We start from the raw sequence: 27,094 nt of genomic DNA on the forward strand, positions 1-27,094 counted from the left end.
CCACTTGGATGGTCCATCTCCTCCCTCTCACCCTTTTCTTCCCTGGAATCACCTATTTTGATCATTTTCCTTTGCATCTCATGTTGTAAAAAAAAAAAAAAGGCACTAAAAATGAAGTGAAAGCAGCACCCGAGAGTCCCTGGTTATACATTAAAATTGTTTCCCCAAACCATCCTGCCTTTGTATCAGACTCTGATCTCTGGCCCCTCTCAATCAGATGCTGACTAATGACAAAGGGCAGTTTTCGTTAGCTTCTAACAAAAGCACTTAAAACTCGGGCTGGCCTGAAGCAAGCCAAGTGAGATTATGATCACCAGCTCCCTTTGTTACTTGCATTCAATATACAACATAACTGCTCAGGATGTCTGTTCTTAGAGGTCTTCATATCCAGAAAAAGCAACTCATGGGGTGAAGTCATGACTTCTGCTAGACCTTTGATCCTCTGATGTCACTTCTGAAATCTCAGTTACCATTCTATTCTCATTCATTCCCCCAGACATGTGAGCAACAGAGCTATGTGATTGACTGGTTTCCCTAAACCCAGCTGAAAGAAGGATCAAATGCTCCCCGCCCTATGCAGGGCATAGACACGAATGAGGAAGGCTGACTCGGACAGTGGTGAATAAGAGACACAGACCCGTCTTCTGCATCTGCACCCTGAGTTGCCAGATCTTCCTATTTTTCTAGAGACATGAGAAATCTGAATGTCTTCCCTGGGAATTCTCTCTTATTAAACGGTGACATTATCCTATAAAATAAAACCCTAATATGCAAATCGACCGAATGGTGGAACGACCAGCAGAATGACCCGTCGCTATGACATGCACTGACCACCAGGGGGCAGATGCTCAACACAGGAGCTGCCCCCCTGGTGGTCAGTGCACTCCCACAGGGGGAACACCGCTTAGCCAGAAGCCGGGCTCACAGCTGGCAAGCACGGCGGCAGTGGCCGGAGCCTCTCCCACCTCCGCTGCAAGCAGGTGGGAAGGAGCCAGGGGTCCCAGACTGCAAGAGAGCACAGGCTGGGTTGAGGGACGCCCCCCCCCCCCAGTGCACAAATTTTGTGCACCGGGCCTCTAGTTTTAAAATAAAAGGTTAAAAAATGCTTGGTTTAGACCCAACAATTCCTCTGTGGTCCTTGGGCCACCTCTGCCCCATAGATCACTGGTGTGGGGCTCCTATATAGTAGTGGGACACCAGGCGTGGCCAAGTCAGAGTCTGGACTCCAGACTAGTGTACTCTCTGCCACAGCGCCCGCCTTCCGCAGTTCATGTACTCTTCTCAGATGCTCATGCCACTCCCAAAGACAGTTAGAAGGCCATCTGCCTGAGGGGCGCAGGGGAGTGCTGCAGGTCTGAGCACAGAAAAGCAGAGAGAAGATACAAAGGCCCCTACGCACTCTAAAAAGAAACTCATCAGTATAATTATCACATATAAATAATACCACAGTGCTTCGCTTTCTCGCTTCTCATTGGCAGTGTATGCCACACGTACAATATACTGTAATTACATTGTACATATTCCCATGATGTTTATGAATCTATTCCTATACTTTATCTATAGATTGTTGACTTCAGAGCTGAGCAGCTGTTGTTTACCATCAGTTACTGATAACTTTAACAAATGCACTGGAGATATATATATATATAAATTTTTCCCCAGAGCACTAGGAGAAAATGTAGGCAGATGGGGATTTACTTCCCAAGAGGCTTATGGAACAAAACATACTTTATCATGGTTCTTAGACCTCATTGAGAACTTTCTCAAGGCTACGAACCTTCTCAGCCACACAAGATTTTACGAATATTTACAATTTCAGGAATTTCCTGGACCCCAGAAGGGCCACGGATTCTAGATTATAAACCCTTGTTGTAGATTGGCATCACTTGTATAGATCCTCATATTCACTTGTGTAACTGCTTTATGGCCATGTCTTTATTTATAGAGCAAGTTACTAGAGGAAGAGCTGTGAGACACTAACTCGCAGAATCCACATAGGCGTGGCTGATGTGCAAGGCTATTCTCACTTAGGAAGGACGAGAGGCACCACCATTGGAATCAATTTTTTAAAGGCCTACTTGCTCTCCAAGTCGAGGTTATTTTTCCTAGATTATTTCTGCTGTACATTGAAAAAGTTAACATTTAGCAATTCTGGCATCCCATGTTAGCAAACCCTTGCTTTGGCCAGTCTTGTGCTAAGAGCAAAGACAGCGCTGAGGAATAAAACCAGGACTTTTTAGTCTCTTAGCAATAGGTTAATTGGAGGGGAAGGTACTGGTAGCCTCACAATCATGTTTATGTCAAGTTATCATGTTGACTTAATGAGCCAAGTGACTTCAAGTGACTCATAGATGACGCTAGCAAAAACCTTGACAGTGGCCACCTTCTCACTCCCAGCCCACTTTGAGGGAGCCAATGCCCCAACCCCCACCCAAAGTCCCAGCCCAGAGGGAACAGTAGCACTGGTCTGGCATGCTGAACCTGTGCTATGATGCAACTTAACTCCAGTTTCAAATGGTTATTTATTGTTACGAGTAGCTTTACAGGAAAGCATTGTGTTATACTAGTTATTGTGCTATAGCTTCAGATTTAAGAAGAGCACCCTACGTTCCCCTGGGAATGCTAGAAATATAACATCAATTCCTGCTATGGAACCTTTTACGAATGTGCTATGCACATTAATGCATTCTTGCAACACCGCAAGAAACAAACATTATCTCTCCCGGCTTAGAAACGACAGAACTGAGTCATCAGGACTTGATGGGAATTTCTCACCATCAAGCAGGGAGTCATTAAGAGAGTTGGTCTGAGGCAGGATTCACTGGCAATCATGCCTTAGTTGTCTCTAGCCGCACTGGAAAGAGCAAGTCAATTCTCGTTAAGTTCATTCATAAAGTAATATTCCTGTGGTTATTTTCTGGTTTAACAACTAGAACATCCTTAAACTCAGGCTCCTATCTCAAGGATTTCATGCTCCAAAGTGTCTCTGACAATCAAATATTGTCCAGACTCCTCGGATGTCTCCGTAGGCTCACGAAAAAAGGACTCAACCACCAGAGATCCATATTGCAACATTGAACTTACTGAAAGGTTGGCTTCTGCAGTATCTCACTGTCCGGGCAGTATTTGCAATCATGCGCTAAAAAGAAAACAAAGAAAAAAGACTGAAATGCAAGTAAGCTTAGTGTCTAATCCGGAAAGGAAAACAAGCCATTATTTATTTCAGCAATCCCTGGGCCCCGGAGAAACAGCCTCTTCGGAGATGCTGACCATCTGGAGGCAACTGGCTGATGCAGAGCCTGCTTACGTACTTGAAAGAGCACCCACCCACACTCATGCACACGAGGCATTTTTCACGTGGGGAACACCAATGGTGTGATTCCCCTCCATCGCTTGCCTGCTCCCCGGGACACAAAAAAGCAATCTGTGGTTCCTGAGGCTCTTACTCCTGAGGACTCGCTCTCACCTTCTGGAGGTCACTCTGAATTTGTAGGAGAATTTGTAACTATCCCAGATTTGGAGAAGGTGTAGCTTGTCAAGTTCCTCAAAGTAAAGAGGACTCAGTAATGAGGTATCAGATCATACTGACTGAACAGTCATAGTCAAAATGTTCTACCTGTACAGTTTTCTATGCCCTACATAGTACGGACCTTCCTAATTTCCAGCAAAAGTGTGTGTTTTAATGTTAATCTCCCTCCCTCCTTTCTGACTATAACACTCACATATGCACATTTAAAAAAATACAGAAAATGTTAAGAGCAAAGTAAAAACCACTCAGAATATCACACAACAGAGGAACTTCATTAATATTTTGGTATATTTGTTTCTAATGCTTTAAAACTACATATATAACAGCATATTTTTTAAAAAATTGAAGTCATATCTATTTTTAACTTAAATTTTTCACATGACACAGTGACTATTTTAAATATTGATTGCATTTTAAAACATTTTTAAAATAAGTAGGTATTCAATCATATGGATGGATCATAATTTATTTAACCTTTGTTAATTTTGTCATTAAGTAATATTAATTTCTTTGTAAAATTTTGTTGCCATAAAGACTTATTAGGGCCCAGCCGGCATGGCTCAGTGGTTGAGCACCGATCGATGAACTAGGAGTTCATGGTTCAATTCCTGATCGGGCATATGCCCCAGTTGCAGGCTCAATCCCCAGTGTGTGGTGTGCAGGAGGCAGCCCATCATTGATTCTCTCTCATCATTGATGTTTCTATTTCTCTCTCCCTCTCCCTTGCTCTCTGAAAAGAATAAAAATATATTTTAAAAAAGACTTATTAGGAAATACTTTGTACTTTACTAAACTTAGTTAAAAACAAGAGAAGAAAGGAGTGTGTGTGTGTGTGTGGGGGGGGGGGGGGTTGTATTGACAGCAAGCTTCAAATGTCAAATTTTCTAAAGGTGTTAACATCATAGATATTTTTATGTTTAAAAATGTCAAATTTTGTGCCAAAAAAAGAGCATTTGTGGAAAGTTTTAATTCATTACTTTATTTTGAAGAAAAGTGCTGCTGAAAGTTATCATATACTTCTGGAAGCTTATGGTGAACATGCTCCATCTCAAGATACTTGTGAACACTGGTTTAAACGCTTTAAAAATGATGATTTCGATGTGAAAGACAAAGAACGTCCAGGTCAACCGAAAAAGTTTGAAGACCAACTATTACAAGCATTATTGGATGAAGATGCGTGCCAAACTCAAGAACAACTTGCAGAAAGATTAAACGTTGCTCAGCAAACAATTTCTGATCGTTTACAAGCAATGGGAAAGATGTTAAAGGAAGGAAAATGGGTGCCACATCAACTGAACGAAAGACAAATGGAAAACTGAAAAGTCATCAGTAAAATGTTGTTTCAATGGCACGAAAGAAAGTCTTTTTTGCATCGAATTGTGACTGGTGATGAAAAGGGATTTATTTTGAGAATCCCAAATGCACAAAATCATGGGTTGATCCAGGTCAACCATCAACATCAACTGTAAGGCCAAATCACTTCGGAAAGAAGACAATGCTCTGCGTTTGGTGGGATCAGGAAGGTGTGGTGTATTATGAGCTTCTAAAACCAGGTGAAACCGTTACTACTGATTGCTCCCGACAACAAATAATCAATTTGAACCACGCTTTGATCGTGAAACGACCAGAATGTGCCAGAAGACACAGCAAAGTAATTTTGCTTCATGATGATGCACCATCACACACTTCAAAACCAGTTAAAAGATCTTGCCGGGGAAGTATTAACCCACCCGCTGTATTCACCAGACCTTGCTCCTTCAGATTACCACTTGTTCCCATCGATGGCACACGCACTTTCTGAGCAGCACTTCAAAACGTACAAAGAAGTGGAAAATTGGGTCTCTGAATGGTTTGCCTCAAAACAAGAAAAGTTCTATTGGGATGGTATCCACAAATTACCTGAAGGATGGGGAAATGTGTAGCTAGCGATGGACATTACTTTGAATAATGCACTTTTGATGTTTTCCTTGAAATTATTCTGTTTTCTTTGATTAGAAAATCCACATTAGTAACTTTGCTGCTCAGACGCCAAAGGGAGTCCTGAGAGATGGCGGATGTATTCTAACACTACAGAAAATGGAGAAGCCTCCAGCCCAGATGGGAGACTTTCTAATCTCTGAGTGGCTGTATAATGAATACCATTCCTTGCTGTCTTCTCTCATGTACCCTTGGCGCCAAAGTATAGAAAGTGACTTTGAGGAAGCTTATGTAGTGTTTAAAAAAAAAAAAAAAGCAACTTATTTGGCAGAACAAAAACTCCTAGAAGAGTCAAAGCTTTATTTTATTTTATTTTTGTTAATCCTCACCTGAGGATATTTTTTTCCCCATTGATTTTTAGAGAGAGTGGAAGGGAGAGGGAGAGACAGAGAGAAACATCTATATGAGAGAGACACATCGATTGGCTGCCTCTTGCGTGCACCCCAATCAGGGCTGGGGAACCTGCAACCGAGGTACATGCCCCTGACTGGACTCCAACCCAGCACCCTTCAGTCCACGGGCTGATGTTCTACCCACGGAGCAGAACTGGCTAGGGCAGAGTCAAAGCTTTAGAAATACATGTGTGAACACTCATTGGACTTCGCTGAACACCCCAGCTTCAAGGACTGGCAAGCATTCGGTGACAGGTATCTGCGTTGAATAAAGAGGCGATCGGGAAAGTTCAGACCTCACTTTTCTAAAGGATCCTAAAAACCAGCACGTCTGTTGATCGGCATGAGGAACACACGACAGACACCTCCGAGAAACGGTAGCAGACAATGTATAATTGGCCTCTGATATATGGAGCCCGGAAATAAACAGTAACTAGGATAATCTTCCTGCTAATTTACTTTAAGTTGTTTTTTCGCTTCTCTAAAGACTTTGCATCTGAAGGGCACCAGTATATCCCATGTAGAATTATTGTAATTCTTCAGATATTGAATGGAGTGTAATTACTGAAAACCCCGGGAGATGCTGCCAGTGGGCCCCTCGGAAGAAAAATAAAACAATTAGCTGGGGTCAGAAACCTCTTCCCATGCCATTCTGTAGGGAGTAATTGTTCTGCTTTTTCGTTCTGAAAGCTAAAACATTTCATTCTGACTTTAGTTTGAGACGACGCTTTATAGCTATACTCCGAAGCTTCATAATTTTTAGCTCATTATGTAGTTTAAAAAGTGAGAACAATTGTTTAAATCAGTAATTTCCAGCTCGGGAGTTCATTCTACCTTCCCAAATCTTTGATTAATTTTAACAATGGTTTTAATTTTGACATATCCTTTATAATTGCACTCAAAGGTAACTTCAGTTTAATTGGGAAATCTAAATCTGGTTTTGCAATGAGGTTTGTAACTTGCCCACAACCAGGGGCTTCCCACTGTTCAAATGCAACCAGCAACAAGGAACTCATTACCCTCTGAGAAAAGTCCCGTTCACGTTTTACACTTTTCTACTAGAAATTTCTTTTTCGAGTCAAAGTTTTTCTCCCTTTGCTTTTTACCCATTGACCCTAGCTCTGAGCTCCGAAGCCACAACAAGCAATGGGTTTAGCTCCCTTTCAACAGGATACTTGTTCAAATACTTGAAGGCAGCTATCATGGCCCTCTCCCCACTCCCACAGCTTTTCTGGTCAGACCAAATATGCTCAGTGTCTTCCACAACTTTTCATAAGGACGTTTCTGGTCTCTCCTGGACGGTGTCAGTGGGCTCCTCAGACGAAGCAAATCACAGAGTGCAGAAGAATTATTTCCTTCCTTGATCTAGACCAGGGGTGGCGATATCCGGCCCATGGGCCATAGATGGCCCTTGAAATCATTTGGTCTGGCTCTGCCAAGGCATTAGGGGTGAGTTAACTAAATGTTTGACCAAACAGAGCGGGCTGATGTTTAAGTTGATAATTTTTGTATGACCCTCACATGACATTATAAATACCCAAATGCCCCTTGCCAGAAAAAAGGTTCCCCACCCCTGCTCTCGATGCAGTTACACATCCAAGTCCACAATTTTTAAGAAGTCTCATTGCTGATACCTGTTGAACTAACAGTGACTCAAATCTCTCCTCCTAGCGCAGTGGTCGGCAAACTGTGGCTCGCGAGCCACATGCCGCTCTTTGGCCCCTTGAGTGTGGCTCTTCCACAAAATACCACGGCTTGGGCGAGTCTATTTTGAAGAAGTGGCGTTAGAAGAAGTTTAAGTTTAAAAAATGTGGCTCTCAAAAGAAATTTCCATCGTTGCACTGTTGATATTTGGCTCTGTTGACTAATGAGTTTGCCGACCACTGTCCTAGGGCATTGAGCTGCTGTTTGGACTCAGCTTCCTTCTCTGGAGATGTGCAGTTTACGTCCTGGGCCAAAGTAAAGGATCTTGCATTTATCTCCACTAAAAGCCATCTAGTTAGTCTTTCTATCCTGCAGACTGAAGCCTCGAGCAGTTCACTGGTGCTCTCAGTTCGGCTTGGCAGAAACTGAGGTTGAGGAGACCGAGGCTTCATTATCCAACTGACACAGCAGGGATGGAGCCAAAAATTAGACCCTGGCTTACCGGTCCTGCCGGAACAGGCTGGCAACTTTCCTGTAGGGCAGTGGGAAAGCACCTGACTACTCCAAGGCAGGCCTTCTCTCCTGGCTTTCCTATCTCAGCAAACCCGGGGTTGATGACGCACTCCCATTAGCGCCTGGCTTATTAGAACGGCGATTTGTAATTCAGGGCTAAATGCGAGAACAGGCAGGCTCCTTCGGAAGCGCTCTGAGTCAGTGCAGATGGACCGCGTGAACCGCCTCTCCACACCTGAACCGATTCTGATATGCCCCCTCCCGGTTAGAATCACCACCCTAGGGTCTGCTCATCACACTGCCCTGAGGATTCTCCCCAAGAAAACAGTCCACGGTCTTTTCAAGTTCAGACCGGCAGGCCCTCCAGGCAATGGCACCTGCACTGTGACTCTCCCCACCTCCCACTCACAGACGGCCGCCAGCACAGCCTCCCTCAGCGGCCCAGTCCCTCAGGGAGCTGCCCCAGACTTCAGACCTCTCTACACGCCTGCCCTCCACAGTTTGTCTTCCCTTCTGCCCCTTGACTTCTTCGCCATCCTTGTTCTTACTGCCTGCCAGATCCCCTCTTTTCTTATTTCTGCCCCTACTGATTTGCCCCTGTCTATATGCCTATCAAAAATAGAATCTCAGTCAATGATTCTACACTTACACTATCTGATTATTTTACTCGGACCCTCATATATTGGGGCCAATATTTTTTCCCCCAAACAAGATCTAGAAATATATAGTCTCTCAGCTACAAAGATTGTGTCCATGATAGCCACTCAATAGAATGAAGTGCACTACAAAGACCAGGGGTAAAAGATAATAAGGCCTGGTGTCGAGCCAGCCTTCAGTACATGCATCATTGAGGAAGAGCCCTGCGCCCTGTCCCCTAGCTATGGGTCTTTAATGTCCAAGAGGTGTGTGACATACAGATACACATGTGTACAGATGGTATATTGTACATATGATGACCATGGATCATGGCCGTGCAGGCACATGCCGAGGGCTGTGCGTGTCTGCACTCAGGGAAGGACACTGAAGGACAGACGTCCTAGCACCACAGGGAAGAGGGCAGACAGAATAATGTCCAGTTAGGAACAGATGGCTAAGGGGATCCTCTTGCCTAAAGTATCAGTAATGCAAAAATGCTTGGTGCATTCTGCCCAAATTTCCTAATAAAATAGAAAAGACTTTAGGATTAAATCTTTGTTACATAAATCCTTTAAAAATGTTTTAGTGTACTGTCTTAAGTCCAACACTGGAATATGATTAGGTTATTCTTTTACTCAACAAATATTTTTTGCATACTTATGACATGAAAACACCTTTTTGGGTGCTGAGAAATATTAGTGAACAAAGAAGATAAGATACCCGGTCTAAGACATTCACATTCTAGTGGGGAGACAAATAATGAAGAGGTAAGTAAAGATAATCTCAGATTGTGCAACCAGCTATGAAGACAAGGTTACCATCTGAAAGTGCAGGGTGTGGAGGGTGGAAGAATACCTGGAGGGTGGTCAGGGAAGACCCCTCAGAGGAGGGGACACATGAGCTGAGACCTGAATGATGAGAAGGAGCCAGCTAGGTGAAGACCAAGGGAAGGCAATTTCAGACAAAGGTAACAGCTAGTGCAAAGGCCTGAGGTGGGAAAGAAAAGAAAAAAGGCTGGTTGTGCCGCCTTGGACTGAGCATGGTGAAGAGGAAATGTGAGATGAGGCTGGATGGGTGCTCAGAAGAACAATCTGGATTTGATTATATTACGTTGTTGTATTTAATACGGTTTTATTTTCTTCTGATATGGCTGCATGAAGTTACATTTCTTTGCAGTTTGCTTTTTGACATCTTTCATTATCATTTTGAACTGGTTTTTATATTTTTTGTTGATTTTTAACATTTCATGTCTTTATGTTTTATCATTTCAACTGCATATAATCTCCTAGAGATTGGGGACTACTTTTGGGATTTCTTATGCTTCCTAATAAAGTTCTTTGCCTGGACACTGTACACATACTGATTGCTTTGAAACGTGCCCCTTGGAAAATCTGCACTTAGCCGTCTGCAAATTCTATAGGAAGAAGGCAACTTTCAAAGTCCTCGTATAGATTTCTAGTGTGTTGGGAAGGTCTTGGAATGGGGTGGGTTTGAACATCCACATTTTTACTTGGAGATTCCTTTTGGTATTAGCCCAGTGCTCTCTCCATGAACTTGTAATAGCATTATTGGTGGTAGAAAACATATTGTTGCTAATTACATAATGGCATGAAGGAGAACAGAGTTTGCCACCCCAAAATATGAATCTTTAGGATATTAATTATTTTAAGCTGATTATTAAAAAAAAAACATATTTTCATTGATCTTTAGAGAGAGAGGAAGTAAGAGGGAAAAAGAGAGAGAAACATCAATGATGAGAGAATCATCAATAGGCTGCCTCCTGCATCCTCTCTCCCCTTCTCTCCCCACTGGGGATAAAGCCCAAAACCCAGGCATGTGCCCTGACTGGGAATCAAACCAGTGACCACATGGTTCATGGGTCAATGCTCAACCACTGAGCCACTCCAGCCAGGTTTATGCTGGTTATTTTTAAGGCCCAGAAGGCTCGGGAAGAACCTCTGACCTTCCCTCTAACTGCTTAAAAGATTTAAGATGGAAAGCCTGCTCCAGGAAGAAGCTATCACCAGAGTTAACAATAGTTGACCCTTGAACACCTGGGGGTTAGCAATGCTGACCCCTGTGCAGTTGAAAATCTGGGTATAACTTTTGACTCCCCCAAAACTAAACTATAGTCATCTGGCAGTATCCACAAGGGTTTGGTTCCAGGACCCCACTGATACCAAAATCCGAGGATGCTCAAGTCCCTTGTATAAAATGATGTAGGACAATGCATACAGTTGGCTCTCTACATCCACAGATTCCCAACTGCGGATCAGAAACACTTTTTTAACCCATGGTTTGTTGAATCCGTTGATGGAAACCTGGGGATATGAAGAGCAGACTGTATGTTTATTGACAAAACATCCACATATAAGTGGATCAGCGCAGATCAAACCCATGTTTTCAAGCATCAACTGTACAGTTGAATCTGAACGAGGTGTGATATACAGGGAGCAACCTCACAAGGTCTGTTTGGTCAAAGTCCTCTCTGTCCCACTGTCTCTAGATGTCCCAGCAAACGTGTGTTCACTAGACATTGACTCTTTTCACCGCCCTGTGAACTGCTTATTTCCCTTTGAAATCCCAGATCCTTACCTCCCTCTCCTTAGCCCAGGATGATATATGCCTTATTTTGCTTTACTGTCTTTGGAATTCTTCATGCTTATATGAATTCCCCATATGTATATGTATATTAAACTTGATTTTCTCTTGTTAATCTGCCTTATGTCATTTTTCATTATTCCACCAGCCATAAGCATCAAGACGGGAAGGGGTAATTTTCCCTTCTCCCACAATACAAAAATAAAAGGATTCAAAACATTTCTCTTCCTTCATGAATTAGCCTCTGTTAATGTTTCCAGAAGTACCGAAGTTTGCCCCATGCCTCTCATTCCAAATAAAATGACTACCTTAAAATAACATTCATAAATAAATACACCTAAATATGGGTACGTCTGAAATAGAACCAACCTCCTAATACAGTAGCAACTGTGGCTATCAGCATGCTTTATGCAGCCTGGGAGAGTGGCAGCCGGCCAGCATATTATCCTCTAATCCATTGCTAGTCTACCTCCTAAATGCTATAAATATTCATGCACGCCACAGAAAGCTACAAAGGGCTTTATTCAAACATTTTTTTGAATACTCCTTTATGTTCCCCCCAAATGAAAGAATGTCTGCCTTTTTTTATTTTTATTTTTGCATAAGGATCAGAGTGTGAATTCTCTTTTGTTCCTACTCACAAGTCCTGAAAACCAATATGCAACAAATTCTCTAATCCTCACTTCATACCTCACGGGTGAAGAGGTTCAAAATAAAAATACTTAGGGTTGGCACGGTCGTTTGCTGTGACTGCCATGCTGCCGCCACGGGAAGGCATCAGTGTCCCCGGCTCCCCCGGTGACTTCGACCCCTGGCAGGGGCTCCTTCTGGGGACTTAGCCGACCAGCCCCACACAGGCTGCCAGCTCTGCACAGCACCTTGGCCTTGCTGGTGGTTGACTGGGAAGCAGCATGCACACCAACCTGAAAAGGGAGCTGCCTCCTTCCCTAAGACACACAGGAATAACAGTGCCACTAGTGGGGGTTGGACGTGGCAGTGGCGTGGCTGTGGCACGGGGGCTCGGGTGGGGGGGTATGAAGAGAAGGAGTTGGACAGTTGACAACAAGTGCCAGGCTGGTCAAAGCCAGGTTTAAAAACCATAATCAAACCTTTTCAAATTATATTTCATTTTCCAGTAACATCATGGAAGGGCAACTGTAAAATTAAACAGTCATGATTTATCAAATGAAATAAACGTTATAGTTGCAGGAGAACCAACACTACTCTTTCTGTATCCTTCCTCCCCCATCTCTCTCATAGTAATAAAAACCCCTAATTTTTAGTGGGGCACATGGATACCCCCAAATAAGGGCTACATATCCTACCTTCCCTTGCATGGGACTAAATTTCTGACCAGTAAAATGTGAGCCGAGCGGTGAGTTCAACTCCAGGTCTTAGCCTTGCGGAGAAGAAGCGTGTATCTGCCTTTTCCCTTTCTCCTTCCCTCCATTGGAATGGGGTCCCGGCGGTCGCCCCCTGGGACCATGTGGAAGGTGAAATGAAGAGAATTCTGGAACTTGGCTGCCTCCTGGCATAGAGCTACCATACTGGCATGGACTTTAATGTGAGATAGAAATACACATATCTGGCTTAAGCCATTGTTAATTTGGGTTTCTGTTATTGCAGCTGAACTGTTATTTTAGCCATTCAGTAGCTTTTAAGCAAAAGTGGACTCTTCCTGCATGACCGGCATGGCTCAGTGGTTGAGCATCAGTTCCCGGTCAGGGCACATGCCCAGATTGTGGGCTCAATCCCCCGTGGGGGGCATGCAGGAGGCAGCCGATCAGTGATTCTCTCTCACCATTGATGTTTCTCTCTTTCCCTCTCCCTTCCTCACTGAATTCAATAATCCTATATAATAAAAGGCTAATATGCAAATATACCAAGCATTGGAACAACCAAACAACCGGTCGCTATGACGTGCGCTGACCACCAGGGGGCACACATGGAACATGGTGGGTGTTGGCCGCGGCAGGATGGTGAAGCAGGTGAGCAGGGGTGCCAGACCAAGGTGGGGTGCTGGTCGCTGTCATTGGGGTGAGCCTCTGGTGGTTACTGAAAATTCTTTGCTCCTGCCTGGCACTTGCACCTGCCGGCCCCACTCGCACCTGTTGCATCAGCGGGTGCGAGCAGTGGCTGCTGGCCCTGATTGCCCCTCAGGGCTTCTCCATCTCCCCCTGCTCCTGAAGGTCAATTGGAGCTGGCAGTCGCCTCTCGCACCCGCTGCTGGCGATGGCCCCACTCGCACCCACTGCCGGCGCCAGAGCCACTGCTCGCACCCACTGCTGGTACTCGGCGCTGGTCCCGATCGCTCGGCACCATCAGAGGGTGCGAATGGCGGCTGCCAGTCCTGATCGCCCCTGAAGGCTTCTCTACTTCCCTCTGCTCCTGAGGGGTGATTGGGGCAGCAGCCATCACTTGCACCTGCTGATAGCTCTGGCCTGCTTGCACCCATTGCTGGCGCCAGCCCCAATAGCTCCGTGCAGTCAGTGTGTGTGTGCGGGACCTGTATCTGCAGTGCGTGGGAGCGGTGGTGGCAGGAGCAGGGCTGCTGGCAGACAGGGGACCAGGGTCTGCGGTGGGAGGGGCAGAGCGGGGCCACGGAGGATGGGCTGAGACTCTCCCCTGTGCCCACCGCAGCCTCGTGGCCCACAGTTCCTTTCAAGGTGCACGAATTCGTGCACTGGGCCCCTAGTGTGTGTGTGTGTGTGTGTGTGTGTGTGTGTGTGTGTGTGTGGTGTGTGTGTGTGTGTGCATGTGGGTTTTTTTAAAGTGGACTCTTCCTGGAGCAGGGGGTAAAGGACCTCTTTCCTCACTGCTAGGCATCTAAGAGTCCACTGCTATGAGCACGAAGTGCAGAAATGGGGAAGGGGCACTCCCTTAGTGTCCACTGAATGCAATCTTGACCTTGCCTTTGCAGGTTATGGGTGCATCTAAAAACCCAGATGAAACAACTTTCATCCTCCTTATGGATATTCTTGCTGTTCTTGTTTGTTCTGTTTAGTTAACTTTAATGATCAAAGTTCTAAAAAGTTCAACCATCTCTTTTAGGAAACCCCGACTTCTATGCCTCTTTGCACATGTATATTTTATAGTCAAATGGTTGGCTTAGCCACCGCTCAGTCTGCATTTCTGCATAAGTCAACCGGAAGGTTCTTTAACTACTTGCTAAATCTCTCATTGCTGGAAAACAGGTTTTCTTTGGGGAAATAGGTTTAATTTTTCATACTAATAAGTAAGCAAAGAATTTTTTTTTTAAACTTTGACCAAAGAATTATTAAACTGACACAGTAATAGAGATGTCCGGACCCTGCCCTTGGAGCGAGGGGTAAGGGGTTGACTGCTGAGAAAATATTTGCCCTCTAGGATAGAGTATCTTTGAAGAGTGTGAACTCATGTGCTATTTCTTAAGAAGCTTAAGACATGGGAACCTAGTGCCCAGCAATTGCTGCACTTCTTTTTCAGGCCAGGCGTTGCAATAAGCTCATTCCCAAAGTCAAATGGTGTGAGCCTTATAGGATTACTGCAGGGTGTTTCCAATTCTCCTGGAACCTTCAGGCGAGCTGGGTTTCAAGAAGCAAATAGAAGAACAGTTTTCTGGTAGGATTTCTATCGCACTGTATTGCTTGCAGGAATACTTATATACTCTGGACCCACCCACTCTCTCCAGGGATAGATGGAGGAGGCACGATCTCCATTTTCTGTTGGGGAAACTGACCGGCAGAGAAGGGGTACCTGCAAAGTGATGAGGCTGAGAATTGAACCTCATGTGTCCCAAACTCCAAGCTCTTAGCTTCTCCCCAAGAACCACATTCATCACTGCAAACCCTGGCCCCGGGCAGATGCTCACCCACAGATGCAACACTGACACCTCATCTATCCAGGCCGCAGCCAAAGGATTCGGAAGACAATGGAGCATTCCATTAATACGCACTATGCAGCTAAATAAGAGTTTTGGCATGACCTGCTTTATGATAACATAAACTGCAAAGTAACTAATGCCAGAAAACACAGCGTATTTGGGGGGAGTAAGATTGAAAAATACTGAATATGTGCCAGTTCCACATGTGTTCTTTATAAAAATCTTGGGTTTGGATATGAAGATTTTCAAGTTCCCTCTCTGAACTTCAGTGAACTTTATTGGAACAAACAATGCACATTCAGATGAATAGTCCCTAATAAAGATCGGCTATAGAGTTGCCTTTTACCTACATGCACTAAAGTCAGGTTCGGCAGGTAAACATTTCAAAGGCATCCTGGGGCAGGCAAGTGCCACAAACCTTACAGCAAAACAACGCCGCGGGAGTCACTCTGGCGCGTTCTGCATTTTAGCAGCAGGCAGCCCAGGACCAAGCACAGGCGTAAAAGCTGCTGCTGCTGTGAGCCGCGGCACAAATACTATTCAACCTCACAAAAGAGACTGACAGAGTAAACTAGCAGCCAATTTGAACCAAGGATTTCGAAACTCCTTTATGTGTAACTCCCCTTTTAACATGGCAGCATATAGGAAAATTATTTCCTTTATTAGTACAGATGCAAATTTCATTTGAAAAAAAAACAACAACACCGTGCACGTACCATTTTTTCAAAGTTGACTAGATTGTCAATGAACGTCTTGTTCCCCTCATGAGTAAATGTCATATCTGCGAAGAAATAAAAGTCACATTCTGATCACTAACAGAAATATGTCACACTAAGAAACCACAATAGCACCATTAGATTATGCTGGAGGATTTGCATAACACTGCAGTTGAAAAAAGCTGACAATAGTTCCTTTTATGTTCGGTGGTTAACTTTCTAAAGCATTTTACCTGAGGTTAGTAAAATTTCCCCACCAACCCTCTGTTTTACTATCGAGGCTTCCAGATTGTGGATTCCTGCTCCTCCAATCACCTTCCCAACCCTTTCAGAAAAATCAAGATTGAGAGGAGATGCAGAAGGTGGAAGGATGCGATCATTCTTCCCCAAAGATCCATCTGATGGGGCTCTTGTTCATTTCCTTTCCCATCTACTCATCGCTGGCGCGGCCTGTGCATTCTCTCGGAATTACCTTTGATGAGCAAAGGCATGAAGGGGATGAGAGGAGGCTCCAGCTTGGCCACGGTCAGCCGGTAGGCCCTGTGGTTTCTTGAAGGATCCTTCAGGGAAACAGAGAGGCTGATGAGCAATTAATGACACACGCACCACTCCCTTTACCTCCCAACACGCCCCGCCTTGTCATCCCACAATCCGGGAGTTCGGGATCAAGTGAAGCTACAAAAGAAAGGCAAGACTTAGCTAAACAAACTGGTTTGTGTTTTAAAACAACTTTATGTGACTTGAGAGTAATTTGCTTTTTATTTCCTTTCACGTTTGAAGGGAGATTTGCCTGCAGGGATCCAGGGGGGAGATTCCTTTGATTGCAAATATAAAACGTGTAAAACAAACCCCAACCAGGAGCATCCCTTCTCCCCGAGCGCTGCTCCTTCCCCGAGTTCCGATCGCCCTCCGCTCTGCCTTGCACAGCCAGTCCCGACTTGCCCTTTCTGAAACCATCCCATCACTCCTGCCAAGTCCCACTCCTTTCCCGTCTGTTAACACCTCCCAGCCAGTGAGGAAAAATAATTTTGGCAAGCCAAGAAAAATGCAACTTCCAACCCATAGCCAACCTGTGCTCGGTGGAGAGGATCCTATTACACTGCTTTTCTTAGTTACACAAATTGACCTTATGTGGGACATAAGTCCTCTTTAAGTTAGTTCCCGAGGGTGCCATTCATTAGTCAGACATGCTTGTTTTAGCAGCACTAAAACGGGATCATAAACTTCTTAAAGTCATACAAGGACAGATAAAATTTCTGAAATGAGAACTTCAATTCAGCTAATCAGACATTGGATTAATGCAGACAGGGAACAGAATAAAGGAGCCACTGTCACTTACCATTAAACTTTCAAACTCCGCATAGAACTTCTTGAACTTGCTTGGCAGTTTCTGTTAATGAAATGAAAAATGCCACACTCGCATGTCAGGTTCAATATCTAGATGTGCATCACGTGCTACCATTTCTGGGGGAAATGTGTTTCTTTTGGCTCTTTACAGCTCTAGGACAGGCCAGACCGTAATCTGTCTCGTCACTTGAGGATAATCTTCTGGAATACAGAGAACTCCTCTTTTCAAAGTCCTAACCTAGTTGAACCCAAAGTAACTACGGATGCTTTGGTCTTCACGCGTTTATAATGTTTTCTGAAATGCATTAGTCATAAAGAGAACTGCATTCCCAGATTACAGATGTTTTGGAATCAAACTCTCTGATTCCCACAATTAGGAATTCAGACCAGAGAATAGTAGGATTAAAAATTTTAGAAACTTCCCTTTTTAAGCCTTCTCCCTTATGATTCGAGCTCACGAGACAGGGATTTTCACCAGTTTTGTCTACTGCTGTATCCTTAGTACCAACAAGTGTCAGGAACACAGTGGGTGCTCAATAAATATTCATTTGGCTAGATTAGACCTGTGTTTTATAGACATTAAGTCCCACAGTTTAAATGAAATGCCCAACGTCACACAGCTGGCTGTGGTCACAGCCTCTGGAATGCACATCACCTGCTTCCTTTCCTGTTGCCTCTCTCCTACGCGCCACGCTTCCCTACCCAGGCATTTCCCCCACAGGATTTCCCAGCCCTGCTGTCAGACAAACATGGACAGCTCCACCAACTTAGTGATTCCTTATGTTTATACTCTGGCACATGATTCAACACCACTGACTGTCCCTGCGTATCTACCGCAGTAGGTCGATACTGAAACGTCTTCCATCTACGGGTCTGGCTCTGCTTAGGTTCCAAGCTTTTAGTAGAGCTGAGCTTTTCCCTTCCGGCTGGGCCACCCCAAGAGAGAGCAGCGTGACCTGCTCGCCATCCTGCGGCACTGGGAGCACGGACCGTCCTGGGCCTCAGAGATTCCCAGCTCAGCTCTGCTCTGCACAGTGACATCATCAACCAATCCTCAGGAAAACTTTCTTCTTTCCCCCTCATATCTGAGTCAGTTTAAAGAGTCCCACTTAGTCATTGTAAAATATATTATTTTGTTTTTAGGAAGCCAAATTCATTTTCCTGGCGCCTATTTTCAATGTAGGCTTCGGGGAAACTTGATATCCTTGCCTAGAGGGGATGTTCAAAGGGATGAAAGCGGGGTGGGCATCAAGAGGCACAAGGATCTCATCCCACAGGAAGTATCCCGATCTTCATACTAGGACAGTGGTCGGCAAACTCATTAGTCAACAGAGCCAAATATCAACAGTACAATGATTGAAATTTCTTTTGAGAGCCGAAAACCGACTTCTGTGTATGGGCCACGAAGTTTTAATCGCACTGAACGTGTGCGCCCGCACGTGGTATTTTGTGGAAGAGCCACACTCAAGGGGCCAAAGAGCCACATGTGGCCCGCAAGCTGCAGTTTGCCGACCACTGTACTAGGAGATAACGTTCCACAAACACAGGCCATTTTATAAATTAGAAGTGAATTCATTTTGGTTAGACCTCTCACACTAGTTCTCTTTCTCAACTTAGCTGGCTTTTGTGTCAAAGGCAGGAAGGCATATGGTAATAAAACAATGTTCTGGGTCTTAATACCATTATCTACCTACACCCCAGAGCAGGGATGCTCAACGGGGGGCACTTTTACACACCCCAGGGAATATTGGGTATTGGGTAATGTCTGCAGACATTTTTTGTTGTCATTGGGGTGGGGTGAGGTGGCAGGTGCTATTGGTATTCAGTAGGCAGAGGCCAGGGATGCTGCGAAGTGTCCTACAATGCACAGGACAGCCCACACAGAGAATGATCCTGCCCCAAATGTCAATGCTGCTGGGCCGAGGACCTGTTCCAGGTTATCACTGCCATTTGCTTTATCTCAGATCGGCCTTGCCCTTCTATTCTGATCCACTGCCTTTGCCATGTGGTTTAACTTGATTTTCTGGTCTGCTCATGGACAGTTTCATGTGGTTGGGGGTCAGGCGCTGGTGCCCGCACTGCTCATGCACCATCCGGTTCTCACTGCAGTTGTAGGGAAGCCCTTGGGAGTGCTTGGCAAGTCCAGGTAGATAAATCCAAATCAAAGATCTTTCTGCTGAGTGATATAATTATATTCATCTTAAAAAAAAATAAAGGCTTATAAACGATGAAAGGTTAATCTCCTCTTTCCAGCAACGTGCAAGGAAGAGAACAGAAGCTCACAGAATGAGGGATGCTTTCCTATTCCCCATGAGACAGGAGGACTGGCCAGATAGGTCTCTGCCTTTGCTGACTGCATCCCCCCCAATGAGCCTCCATTTTCCTCTTTAGGAGGAAAGGGGACTCCGACAGTGTTTCCCACATGCTTCAGCCTTCATGTCTGGCTGCTGTCGTGCAGTACCTTCACGTGGCCTTCCGGACCCCTATGAGGCTTTATACTTCTTTGATCACCCCAGCCAGCTCATTTGGACTCTAGGGGCAGGGGTGATCAGACGCTGGAAACAGGTTGGGGAAATCTGAGGGGGACCCCCGCCCCACAAGTCTCCAGAGAGACCGAGAGCTGTGGGCTCAGGACAGGGGAGCCTGTGCAGTGGCTTCATCGCTCAGCTCCCCTGGCAGCACTAAGTCTGTCCTTCTGGGTGGAAGGTGACACAGCTGCGTGGCACGTGGGCCTCGCCAATGCCCTCATTCCTATATTCAGGGGATGAGCTGCTGTGTGCTGCATCTGCCTGGAATTTTAAGAGAAAACCAAGACAGAAGGACGTGTGAGGACCTGCCCTCTAAACGTTTCCCCTGAAGAAAACAGTGTCAAAAGGGAGATGGGGAAGGAAACCTTTCACGGAAACATTCAGTGATGCAATCAGCTGCCCGAAGCACCAATGCAAACCCAGTCTCTGTTATCTCCTTCTCTCCCTCTTCCTGTGTCCCACTTGCACAGACTTTTTATTTTTAGTAAGAGTCTATTTTTGTGTGCATGTTCTCTTAGAGCTTAGTATTTCTTTGACTATATACCTACTCCGTACACAATACCTTTTTCAATTCACACTCCGAGGCACATTTTGAGTACTTAGCTAATGAAAAAAGTGAAGATGTCCTCTAGCATAAATGATCAACTATCAATAAACCTCTAGTCATATTTGCTACAGAAGTTCATAATACACTTGCATAACTTTTGCCCCAAACTGACTACCAGCCAACTGCTGTTCCTCCGTCCACAGAGAGGTCTGCCAGGCAGTTGGTACTCGGCTGGGCCAAACAGTTGGCCTTCTGGCTAATTCCCCCAGAAGCAAAATGACTACTTAGAGGAAAAAAAAATCTTCTGTCTTCTCTTAATTATAAATAAGGTTTATTGCGAAAGTAATAAGCAGACACCTCAGAGAACAATGGAATCTATGCGCAAAACCTTTGTTGTTGATTCCCATTACACCTAGGAACGAGACTTATGATTATTTACATTATATAGACCGAGAAGTTGAGAACCCCTCCACACACGAAAGGACAGTACCTCTTTCAGCTCACACTCTGCGGCAACTAGAAAAAGGAGACAGGTCACCTCCCTCACAGTGTCCCACCTTTCCCATTGTTACACGAGCGTGAGTGATATTTCTATACATAAAGCTCACTGGTGAGCCTGTGTTTTTCTTCTTAAGGCAAAAGTCACAGCTGGATCTCAGCTGCAGCTTACCTCCCACGTTAGTGCCAAGCGGCTCACAGCAACATTACTTAGTCCCATGACGATGGCAAAGAAGGAATTCAGATTTTTGTACTCCTTACAGCTGAAACACAAGAGGCACATGCTTGAGTAAAATGCCACTTTTGAGTGAGATAACAACATTAGCATTCTATTTGCTGATAGCCATTAATATTCGTCAAGACTCCTTTATGAGACCGGGCAACGATAGATGTAACGCACTGTGTAAGTTCCACGTGGGTGACCACGCTCTGCTGTTTAGTTTCTCACTGTAATTTTAGAAAGGCGATGGTTTGGGCTAAGTCCAGGTTTTGTTTTTGTTTTAAATATATTTTTATTGATTTCAGAGAGGAAGGGAGAGAGAGAGAGAAATGTCAATGATGAGAGAGAATCATTGATTGGCTACTTCTGGCACGCCCCATACTGGGGATTGAGCACAGCCTGGGCATGTGCCCTGACCGGGAATCCAACTGTGACCTCCTGGTTCATAGGTTGACGTTCAACCACTGAGCCATTCCGGCTGGGCTAAGTCCAGGTGTTGAGAAGGAATTTTAAGATATCTGACCTAGGGATGGTTATTAATACCCCAAAACTTGCTGAAAGCCTCGTGGGACCCGAGGGAAACATCTCATGAGATGGGAACAGAGAAAGCATATGTCCTTGATGAGGTCCGGACTTGTAGCCTGAAGCTGGGCACCTCCTCTGAAGAGAGAACAAGGAAATCACAGTGCTGCAGCCATCACTACTTCCAGCTGCCCTGCAAATGCTTCTAATCTATCCAAAAAGGTCAATGTACCTGCCATGATCCCTATCGACTCAAGGAGTTTTAAAGCTGAGAAAAAAACACCTAAGCAATTGACCAGAAAAGAAATAACCTATTTTCCCTGTGTTTTATTGATGCTAATGAAGCTGATCATTTTGAATCTATACTTATGCCACTATTAGCTTTTCTAAATATATATTCGGAATCTATACTTATGCCATTGTTATCTTTTCTAAATATATATTTGGGAATAAGAATCTTGTGGGGCAAGACCAAAGACACTTATTAGAATGGCAATATTTAGCCCAGGTACTTGGATTAATAGCCCAACTTCATACCGGCTCCTTGCAAAGGGAAAGAAGAACTCATTTTGCAGTAAGTGCAAACCCTTCCCCCAAATCAACGTGGCTATCTAAGTGGACTGTATCATAACTAATCCTGTTTGGATGACATTTTTGTAAAAGGCTAATTCACTTGTAGCACTTGCTGCCCCTGTTCTTGCAGAGATGGCAACGAGTGGTTCTTCAATGGTCTGTGTGGAAATGGGAAGACATTTCGGAGACGCTCCAGTGTGTCTGATCCCATCAGTGAAAAAGCGAGCAGGCCAGGGCTGGAGGCAGTGAGCACGATCCTGTGCACACGCTTGCCTTTGTCCTGTCGATGTGGTCTTAAAAGAAAGTAGGCAGGACGCAGGCTTGCCTTTCTGGTCACTGTCGGCAAGTGACTACCCCCCTAAGTAAGCCATGACATTTCTCTATGCCTCAGTCTCTTCACCTGCAAAAGGGGATGACATCTGGACCCCCAAGTCCCCACAGTTCTGGGCAGGTCAAAGAGCTTCAACAGGATATGCTGAAGGTTCTCTAAGAATACCAGACAACATATCTATGCCCACGGGGCTTAGACCTCAGCCTGTCGCTCTTGGTTTATGAACGTGTGCAACCTTCTCCTCGGGGCTGTGTGAACAGTGCCACTGTAGGACAGCGGGGATTCAGAATGGTTAAATAAGATAAAACAATTAAAACCGAAGGTCAAATCCACTACTCATTTACATAATCAGAAAGAGGAGAGAAAAGAAAGGCAAAAATATTTTTTAAGAAGTCCTGCGCTCTGAGAGGCTCTGCTGTGTCGCTCTGTAAAATCACAGGGCTGGGCCCACATGGTTTCCCGGTCTCCCGCGTTTGTGTGCAGACTGCCTCTCTCGTCCCCTGGCCGCCCTTAGCGCTGCCAGGCTGAGGGAAGGAGGAATGTGCTCCCTGTACCGGGAAGGCATACATTGTCACAGTTTCCATAATCATCTCCTTCCAAACATGTGAAGGCATTTGTCCTTTGCGACAAGGCTATTCAGGCTCCGAGGGAAAGTGGCTACACTCTGAACCAGAAATTCATAAGCAACCTCTTACCAAATCTTTCTTCAAAAGGGAAGCTTTTCCAAATTAAGAGACACCAGCATTTGAATCCAGGGGATTTGGATATCCTGGGGAACTTTCAAATTTTTGGCCAAAAAAAAAAAAAATCGAAGCATTTGGCAAGCCGATACGTATATAATGTCAAGCAGCACTGACTTCTTTGTTTAGCCCCGGAAATCAGCCTCTGTATGGGATCTAAACTGTTTGGCTCAAGAAAATCGCCTGGCTGGGATCACTGTGCACCCCACCTTCCTGCGCCCCCAGCTCCCTGCATTCAGAAAGGAAAGACGTCTCCCAGCCACAGGCCACATTTAGCGTTTTATTTTTAGCATTGTGGTGATCCCAAAAACATGGACGTAAACAGGAGGTTGTCAGGCCTATCTAAATAGCAGAAGATTAAATTCAGGTCAGGGAGAAATCTAACTGGCCCCCGCAGTAAATAAATTGTTTCCCATGAAGTGCTCTTAAATAGAATATTTATAAGATGCTTGCTTTTTCTGATGTTTATGGAGATGATTTTCATGTACCAGGTTAGCTCGCCGTTACAGGCATTTTACCAATTTTATTCAGGCTGAGTTGGAAGTGCGTGTGCCTACTGCCCTCTACTGGTGAGAATGCGCCATGTTGGACACTGACTTCAAGGGCCTCCTGAAACAGAACTTTCCACAACAGAACTTGGCCGACACCGAAGGAGGCACAAAGTCTGAGTTAGTTCAGAGCAAAAAGGGGTCACGATTTCGGCCCCGGCATCAGTGCTGTGAGATGTTAATTTATATAATGCTGTCAACTATGACAAAAACAGGATGGAATTCATCTTTTACGAGAGTGCGATTATTCTTAAGCCCCCGTGGTTGGTCCTGGTGCACAAGGAGACCCTGTATCTTGCTTTTCTTTTTAAGGTGTAGACCGAGAGAACAACATGAAGACGCAGCTCCGACACTTTTCTCTTCCCACGCTAATGATACTTACTGGGCTGCTATTTTAATAAATTTTTTTAAGAGCTGAACACGCTTGCTGGGCTGGGAACAAAGGCAAATCTCGGTGACAACCCAAAACTGAATTTCATTAAATCTCCTCAGAAACAAATCCAAGTTTGCTGTGGTCTTTTTAAAATTATGCCTTCCAAATGTGTGATAGATTAGCTCCAGCTAGAAGAGAAAGGAAAACAATGTCACTTCTTTGCTTTTCAATCAAAACACCAGCGAGGCTTCTCTCTTTGTCAAAACAAATCAACGCTGGTCAGCGAATGTGGACGTCATCAGGGGCCAGGGTTCCGCCTGTCCTCTGGGCCCGAAGGGCTTCAACGAGGCTTGTGAAATACATTAACGACCAACTAGGTGCTGCTGGCTCCATGCACTCAGGGGCACAGAGCTTACTGTAAATCATGCAGATTTTCCTTTAACACTCAAAGACTTTATGGCAGGCTTTATTAATAAACTGAGTATTAAAACAGCGATCATGTGGTTTCCACATTGCAGCCAGCATTAGCATTTGCAGCTGAGCGATGCCAGCAGCGTCCGTGGGAATGGCTGTGTACCTGCTAACGCTCTCAATCAAGCGGCTTACCTCATGCACGCAGTTGAAGAGTTCCCAATCATAAATTGTCATCTGGTATGCTAAATCTTTCGAGCTCATCAGTTCAAAAGTTCCCACTGTTCCGACAGTTGGGCCTTCCTGTTCTGGCAAGGGAGTCTATGAATAACCATACAAAAATATATCAGCATCTCAAAACAGCCGAGCACTTACTGCTGACTGCTTTAAGGAGGGGAGAGGATTCGGGCAAGGCTTTCGGGAACATCTTGGAACTTTGCTTTTACCCAGAGGGCACGGATGCCTACACTCCCAACTCCCAACGCTCACTCACTCCGGGGCCCTCTCTCTAGTCATCATGGACACTCCGATCAGTTCACTGGCTGGAACGTGTGGACGTCACCAGTCAGATTCAGTGCAGCGTGACGGGGAAGCTCCTTCCTGCCTGTGCCTGGGAGCTCCCTGGAAACAATGCCTTTTCTCTGGTAAAGATGGGAGAGGTTCCTGGAGGCTTTCCCCTCCTATTGCCCAGTGAAGCTGTTCCAAGTGGGCACCGCTCTCTAGCCACAGGGCTGGTTACTACCTACCCGGCCGGGGCTGGTGACTGTGGTTGAGTTGCCACAGCTCCATCTCTTACAGCTCGTCGCCTGGGGTTACAGGTGACGGGGCTCTGTGTGCTGCGATTCATCCCCTCTCCGGGAGATGCTGTACAAAGGACGATTCTCACATGGGCCTGGTGGTTTGGGCCAAGGTATCAGCAAACCAAACTCCGCTACTCTCTGGAAGTCCCTCAGTCAGAACTTTCCAACCAACTTACTTATGTCATTTTACTTGATGAGAAGTGATTTACAGTCCTTTCTTTAGTAAAACAAATGATTCATATACATTGGAAACATGTATAAAATATTAACACCTACCCCTCTATAATATAAGTACAAAGTTATAAAAGTCATAGGAAGTGAACAAGCATTTCCTTCGTATCATGTATGCCACATATGGATATTCAGTATTTAGACTGGAAGTACTAACACTGTACAGGTTGTACCATCATCACTATTATCATCACCCCTAACCGTTACACTCTATAAATGCCCACTGCATTCTGGGCACTAAAGAAATGACATGTTCAGGATGTGGGCGGTCCCTGCATTTGAAAGTTGGCATCTAAGAGAGGAGTGTGCCCTGACCAGCAAGTACCATCCTGCACATCAAGGGTCAACTGCTGCCGTTCATTTGCACGTATACGGGGCAGACAGAGGCATCAACACACACCTGACTCCCAGACACACAGATGACCAGGTGGGAGAGCGTGAACGGGCTTTTGGAGAGTTAGTGGGCATTTGGAATGAAGTATGGGCTGAAGAGGTTCTTGGAGAAAGGAGCCGGGCTTTGGAAGACGAAGCAGGCAAACTTTGGGTGGGTTAGAACAGCGAGGATTCCCCTGAGCATCCGGGATGGTGTGCTATAGCTTAAAGATGGCCAGAGAGGCACTGAGGTGGGGACGCTGCCATCAGTCTTGCTTGGCAGGAACACAGAGCTCAGGGCCAGCTTTTAGAAAGCCTCTGAGTACAGGATGAGGCGTTGGGGTTTTGTGATAGGCCAGGTTAGTGCCAGCTTCACAGAGTAACAGATTCTAAACCTAAACCCCACTCTAACTACAGACTTGGATTGATTCCCTAACCTCCCGAATGTTGGTTGCCAGCTCCGGCAAGTTGAAATCACAGTGCCTAGGACCTAGGCATGCTGAGAGGACTGGGTGGGAATAACTGAAGTGTTGCTCATAAGCACAGTGCCTGGCACAGGGGAGGCCCCTTATCCGCCTCCCCCCCCCCCCCCAATTAGTCCCTTTCCTAGATGTGTGGAGCACTGCAAAGGTGCAGGACCAGGTGATCAGTGCACCTGCATGAAAGAGGTGAATACTGTTGTTCCTGATTTGCTCTATGCTGGGACAGAGGGCAGGGAAGACAAACAATGATGTCCAAGTCCTGAAACTTAGGGAGCCAGCCTGAAGCTGACAGGCAAGTAGCTTATGGACGTAGGTAAGGCGGGTGGCTTCCGGCAGGTCGGTGTGAGGTAGAAAATCTGGAGAAGCTTTAGAAGCTCGGTCTGAGGACGCCTCTCAGGCTCAGACTGGCCCTGCACTTTCTCCCTTCCGCTCACAATTGCAACTATGACCACAGCCCCTCTGCTCCTCTGTGGAGCTGCCCTCCCGCTCTATACCACGGGTCCACTCTCCTCAGTGGGCCCACATCCCTGTCTCTTGCCCTTGAGGCTTCAGGGCTTCCCACAGAGGGGACACATGAACCCAACAACTGCAGGGAAGATGCCAACATAGAGAAATAGGCAAAGTTCTTTTACTTGCGGATACGGGTCTATCATTCCTGCTTCCCTTCTGCGAGAATAACAGGAAGCCCTGTTGAATCTCTG

At 45.4% G+C, this 27,094-nt stretch overlaps 1 protein-coding gene across 11 annotated transcripts in view; it reads right to left on the reverse strand.

Moving 5' to 3' along the window:
* The window catches only part of RAPGEF4 (Rap guanine nucleotide exchange factor 4), a 269,856-nt gene that overhangs the window by 1,337 nt on the left and 241,425 nt on the right, over positions 1 to 27,094 (reverse strand). For all 11 annotated transcript variants that reach the window (XM_079782132.1, XM_079782138.1, XM_079782137.1 and 8 more), the window contains 7 exons: positions 24,704 to 24,829; positions 24,107 to 24,285; positions 20,963 to 21,053; positions 17,210 to 17,260; positions 16,343 to 16,430; positions 15,871 to 15,935; positions 3,085 to 3,139 (listed from right to left, as the gene is read on the reverse strand). In XM_079782132.1, coding sequence (XP_079638258.1) covers positions 3,085 to 3,139; positions 15,871 to 15,935; positions 16,343 to 16,430; positions 17,210 to 17,260; positions 20,963 to 21,053; positions 24,107 to 24,285; positions 24,704 to 24,829 — 655 coding nt within the window. The remainder of the gene's footprint in view (positions 1 to 3,084; positions 3,140 to 15,870; positions 15,936 to 16,342; positions 16,431 to 17,209; positions 17,261 to 20,962; positions 21,054 to 24,106; positions 24,286 to 24,703; positions 24,830 to 27,094) is intronic.

Source organism: Cnephaeus nilssonii (assembly GCF_951640355.1).
Source record: "Cnephaeus nilssonii genome assembly, chromosome: 10".
Classification (NCBI taxonomy): domain Eukaryota; kingdom Metazoa; phylum Chordata; class Mammalia; order Chiroptera; family Vespertilionidae; genus Cnephaeus; species Cnephaeus nilssonii.